The sequence below is a fragment of the Nanorana parkeri genome, unplaced genomic scaffold (genome assembly GCF_000935625.1).
Source record: "Nanorana parkeri isolate BGI_ZX_2015 unplaced genomic scaffold, ASM93562v1 scaffold61, whole genome shotgun sequence".
Taxonomy (NCBI): domain Eukaryota; kingdom Metazoa; phylum Chordata; class Amphibia; order Anura; family Dicroglossidae; genus Nanorana; species Nanorana parkeri.
The window spans coordinates 955,327-961,369 of NW_017306329.1; the positions used below are offsets into that span (position 1 = coordinate 955,327).

The 6,043-nt window shown below is 45.6% G+C and overlaps 1 protein-coding gene across 1 annotated transcript in view; it reads right to left on the reverse strand.

The window, feature by feature from the left end:
- NEDD4L (neural precursor cell expressed, developmentally down-regulated 4-like, E3 ubiquitin protein ligase) overlaps window positions 1-5,302 on the reverse strand; it is a 372,712-nt gene extending 367,410 nt beyond the window's left edge. Inside the window, exon 1 of the mRNA XM_018576257.1 lies at window positions 4,631-5,302. Within this exon, the coding sequence (XP_018431759.1) occupies window positions 4,631-4,678 (48 nt within the window). The 5' untranslated portion in view covers window positions 4,679-5,302. The remainder of the gene's footprint in view (window positions 1-4,630) is intronic.
- Window positions 5,303-6,043: the final 741 nt, after the last annotated feature.

The following is a 6,043-nucleotide window of genomic DNA, read 5'->3' on the forward strand; positions in this document are numbered from 1 at the left end:
AGAGACAGCAGAGAAAGTGAGAGAAGAGACAGCAGAGAAAGTGAGAGAAGAGACAGCAGAGAAAGTGAGAGAAGAGAGACCGCAGAGAAAGTGGGAGAAGAGAGACAGCAGAGAAAGTGAGAGAAGAGAGACCGCAGAGAAAGTGAGAGAAGAGACAGCAGAGAAAGTGAGAGAAGAGACAGCAGAGAAAGTGAGAGAAGTGACAGCAGATAGAAACAGGGGAGAGCGAGAAGAGAGGGCCAGGTTCCAACCACAAAGTCTGCGTACCAGAGTGTCCGGCCTCTGGAACGCACTGAAACGCAAGCCAGCTGGCTCCCTGCGTTCAGATAGTTCAGCATCCTCTGCTAATATTCACTTACCTCATACCTGCCAGGGGTAGGCAATCTAGGCACTCCAGCTGTTGTGGATGCATGATGGGGTTTGTAATTTTAGCACAGCTGGAGTGCCTAGGTTGCCTACCACTGCTGTATACCATTCTTTCTCTAGGTATCAAAAACCAGAGATGAAACCTTCATGATGACTGTCCCCTGCGCTGTGATTAAGCGAGCTGGGAGTGTGTACTTGTAGCAGCAATGGAGAACATAGATTTATCATTCCCAACACACGCCTTGCCTGCTGCCACAGGAGCAGGTGACAGGGACACTCCCATACTTACTTAAGTCATGTTCACAAACCGCTGAGCTGCCATTGCAAGACAATTCACCAGAACAAGATGAACCCCACCAGGAAAGCATCAGAAGCTGGTCACCCCCCAGCCGGTTGTAATGGACTACAACATCCCGAAAAGCCATCTAGCTGTAAAGTGTACCTATGTGAGCTGTAGACAATCGTTCAGCCTGCCAAAAAGGGTCCTCAAGTGGCAATTGTTCCCCCACTTCCCAGTGCTAGTTGACAATACTCAATGATTGAAAATAGTGGAATGTGATATATTTTAGCCATCCATATGCCATCAATATGTAAATTGTCTAAAGCGAGTCAAACAACATGAAGTCCAAGCATGTCCTTATAGACCAGGAATTCCAACCTTTTGTCATTCATGGTGTCTTTTATAAGTATGCAAAATCTCAAGGCACCCCAAAGTAAAATGGAAAGAAAAACCCTAAATGTGCAACATGTGGCCAACTCCCCATAACTGATCCCAAATCCTTATCCTAGACAGGGGTCTAGTGTGGGTTTTGAAGGGGAACCTCTGGCAAAAAAAAAAAAGATATACAGGTGAAACTCAAATAATTAGAATATCGTGCAAAAGTAATTGCAGTAAGTGCTGCAAAAGGGGCCCAAACCAAGTACTGAGTACATTGGTTTGTACTTTTCAGAGGTCCGATATTGTTCTATGTACAATCCTTGTTTTATTGATTGCATGTAATAATCTACTTTTTTGAGATTGTGGATTTGGGGTTCTTGGGGTTTTCATGAGCTGTAAGCCATAATCATCACAATTATGACAAATCACGGCTTGAATTATCTTGCTTTGCATGTAATGAGTCTATCTCATATATTAGTTTCACCTTTTAAGTTGCATTAGTAAAATAAATGTACTTTGCACGATATTCTAATTATTCGAGTTTCACCTGTATATGACTTGGAGTTGCCCCTTTCACATCAAAAGCCCCCTTCACACCAGAGTCACCCCATTTAACATCAGAAGTCCCACTATACATCCAGAACCCGCCCTTTACATCAGCAGTCCCCCCCCCCCATACATCCAGGAAACTTCCCCTTCACATCAGAGACCCCCCTTATAGATCCAGAACTTCCCCTTCACATCAGGGACCCCCCTATAGATCCAGAACCTCCTCTCCACATCAGAGATCTCCTTATACATCCGGAACCTTCCCTTCACATCAGAGACCACCCCTATAGATCCAGAACTTCCCCTTCACATCAGAAACCCCCCTATACATCCAGGACTTTCCCTTCACATTAGAGTACCCACTAAACCAGTGGTTCTCAACCTCAGGACCCACATTCGTCTTTGGTCATTAAGTCGCGACCCAAGTTGCACTGCAAAGACCCACTTCAAGCCGACACTCGTCACCGGGCAGTATATTTTGAATGGCTACTTGGCCTGGGAACTGACAGTGCTGCGCTAGGGGATAGCTCAGGAGCCTCTCACTTAGAAAAGTGGAAGCCATGTGGGGACCCACTGAACACGGGGTCGCGACCAATTTTTGGGTCGCGACCCACCAGTTGAGAACCAAGGCACTAAACATCTGGAATCTCCTCTTCACCTCAAAAGCCCTCTTGACTCCATTTAGGAAACATGAAGGCAACCCTGATGAAGTTGGAAGGCACCCTGGTTGAGAAAGGCCATTACAAACATCTTGTACATGCACTGTGGTTTTAGAGCACTGAGGTTGTGGATTCAATCCACATGAGAGAGAAAAGAATTGGCAGGAAATACCATCCTGCACGCCACCAGCGCACATCCGATCCCGCTTAAAAGAAGCATACCCTACAGCCAATATCTACGGCTTAGGAGGGTATGCTCCTTGGACCGCCTCTTTGAGGAAGAGGCGGCAAAGCTTAGGGATCGCCTGTGCGCAAGAGGATATAGTAGACGGGTCTTAAAACAGGCCTACAAAAGAGCCAAACATATGCCTCGATGATGTTATCCTGTCCCTTCTCCTTTTGTCTGCTCTTTATAGACCTTTATTACATCCTTTGCCTTTCGCCCAACAATCGTGTAAGGGCTTTTTTTCTTTTTCTTTTTCTTTCATGCAATCTGGTCATTCGGCATTTGAACCTCAATCATGTATGCCCATAAGAACATAGGTTGAATCATGTATGTTTTCTGTTAATGGTGAGGTATTGTGTATGTGGAAAGAGCTTGCTTAAGGGACCATCTATTTTATTTTTATCATTGGCTATGAGCCTTCTTTGCCCCTTTTTTAAAATATATATGAAATAAATAAATATATACTTTTACATTTTTTGGTTGGAGTTGTCATTTCCTGGTGCTTTCAAAACCCCACTTTTTCTTCTCTCAAAAGAATTTATTTTGCATACTACTTACCAGGGGTGTGGCACCTAACATCCAGGTCAAAAACTTTTTTACCTAACCACATGAGAGACAGCATACATCTGTTTTCTCAGTGAGTGTGTGGAATTGTCTGAGATGGTCTGGTTCCCTCCCAAAGAAACCTATCAACTTCCATCCAAACACTCTCTCGTCTCACATTCACATGGCAAGAGCAACGATATAATATGGGAGAAAGGATTGGTGTGAATGGTTCCTGTATTCTTCAGATGTCTTGCTGGCATATAAATATTAAAAAATGAACAACAGCAGGACTGGGAACACAGATGAATGCTGGATCTTGTAGTTCCTTAACAACTGAAGAACAGCATGCATTATAATGTGAATATGTGAGCATTGCAAGTCACAGCCCAACAAGGGAAAGTAACTCATGTTCACCAACAACACTGCTCTGGTATATGCATGTCACTACACGAACCATCCACCCATCCATTCCTTGGGAGGAGAAGAGTTACACCTGATCTCTGAATTGATGGCAGTTGTGAAATGTTTATCATATGAGATGGGAAAAAAAATGTTAAAAAAAAAAAATAATCACCAGCCTATCCCCCCTCATTGACCATAAACATGGCTATGTTTCGTCCATTTTCAGCTGTCTTCTGCAACAGATCAAAGCAACCAACCTTCATTGATTTATACCCTTACATGGGAGACATAGTCAACGCCTGTGTGGATGGATTCAATATTTGGCGATCAACAGCCAGTTGGCACTAAAGTGTCTTATGTAAGAGACAGACTGCGGACTGACACAGGTCGCTTGAACCACGTTAGTTGCTGCAGAACCTCTTGGCAAAGAAATAAAAAGATGAACCAGTCCTTTGGACAGGAGTGACAACTGTACCAAGCAAGGTGGAAGGCTGTCGATTGTAAGGGGCATAGTTATAAAGCAGCAAATCTAACATTCAGCAAACATTCTCTGCAGGTGAATCGTCAGGTGCATGTGTTTAAATGGCAGTGATTGATTCCTCATTAGAGAATGTTTGGTGGCAATGACCACAGACCCCTACATGTATGCGTATGTATAAACACACACTCACACATGTATTTCCTTTATTTACATCGGCAGTTCAAATCTCTCTGCAATGTTTGATCCATGTTGGCAATCGTTTAGCATTATGTTTATTTGGCTATATATATATATTATTGCATGCACAGTACTGATAGATAGATAGATAGATAGATAGATAGATAGATAGATAGAGCATGTGCAACGTGTGAACCAATAACTCCAAATCAATTGATCAAGACGGTCACTACAGATCCCAAGTCCCACCAACAGATATGATCACAGCTCCTTTAACCATCACAGAAACTTGAGCAGCAACTATTGGAATGCTGTATTCCAGCCCAGCCACTATGTCTTGCCTTTTGATCACCAATAAGATGTCAATCACAAAACACAATGACAGCTGCCATCAGCCAGGCCAGCACCCCATCCTCAGGATCCCCCACCATATAGCAGACATCACAAGCAGTTCTCCTCTCTTATGGCACAAGAGTGCTCTTCCACCCTGGCAGCACTCACATAAAACAATGGACTTTCACCATGACACAAGCAGATGCGAGGTGAAAACAGGAACTTGTACTTACTTCATCTTCAGAAAGTCCATAGATCGGCTCAACCACAGTAGTCGCCATGGGGGTCGTAGAATGTGGGTCAGCAGTCCCTGATCATCAATAGAAGTGGGGGGGCTTCCCAGGTCCAGAAAGGAGTGCAAAGAAGGGGGGGATAAAAAAAGGGGATGGTTCCTTTAAGAAGCAAAAGCCAGGCAGGAAGGAAGCAGGATCAGGTCTTGTGGGGGCTCTTTGTCTCCAGCAGGTAATGCAGAGCCCCCCCTAAAAAAAAGTGATCAATCTGCCAAGTCCCGTGTGTCTGGGCTGCAGCCTGTGCTTCTGCTCTCACACAAACCCTGATCCTGATGGAAGGGGAGTGACTAGAGAGCTCTTCCTGCCCTGCACAGGGCTTATTGCAATCAGCTCTAGCAGACAGGAGGCTGCCCCTGCCTAGCAGAGGCGTGGAGAGCATGCATTGCACCCAATGAGCAAGGCAGCCTCTGCTGCTTCAGGGTTCGGTTGTCCTAGCACTTGGCAGGCTCTGATCATCGAGGGTCCCCCAACTTCTGGCCAATCTCTTCCTGCATGTGTGCAAATAGCATTGGCAGCAGCAGCAACCAGGGGATGGCAGTGGTGGCAGCTCAGGGCACTGATCAGTGATACAATGTAGCAAAACAGATCACTGAGCTCAGTTATCCATACCCTGCAATTTTGTAGCCAGTTGTTTCGGTAAACACATCCAACTGAAACATAACAAATGAAATCCTCACTTCCTCCCTTTTTCCTCCTTTAAGGTGGGAAACAAAAAAATACAAATAATGACACATTGGCTTTGCTGTGGCAACAGCGCCACCTAGCGCCGCAGAACGGAAAGGCAAGAGGGGAATCAATCTAATTATTTATCTTAAAGGAGAACTATGACATGAGTGATTTCCACTCATCTCATAGTTCTAAGCCGACCTGTGACAATGAGACTGTCACAGGTCGGCTCAGTAGAACGGGAGGTGAGCGAACACATACCGGATTCCCTCACCTCTCGATCCTGTCACGGCTCTCTGCCGTGACAGGGGGAGGGGCTGCATTCCCCTCTCACCGATCCGATCTGCCAGCGCTGACTGGCGGAACGGACGGGGGAGGGGGCGGGTAGAGCTGGCTCTGCCTCTAGATAGGCAGAGCCAGCTGTCACTCACGCAGCTGGGCGTATCCCGTCAAAAGAGTCGTGATCCGTCCCGGCTGCGGCGTCTCAGTATACCGCGAGCTGTAGCTCGCGGTATACTGAGCTTAGGGTAACGGGGAGGACGCTAGTTTGTGTCCTCCCGTTACCCTTTGGAGAACTATGGGGAAAAACACTGACCCCATAGTTCTCCTTTAAAGGAAATCAAAGCCTGAGAGCAAAAAAAAAAAAATGATATATTGCAGCTTTCTATTTCTTAGGTGTGGTGGCTGCAT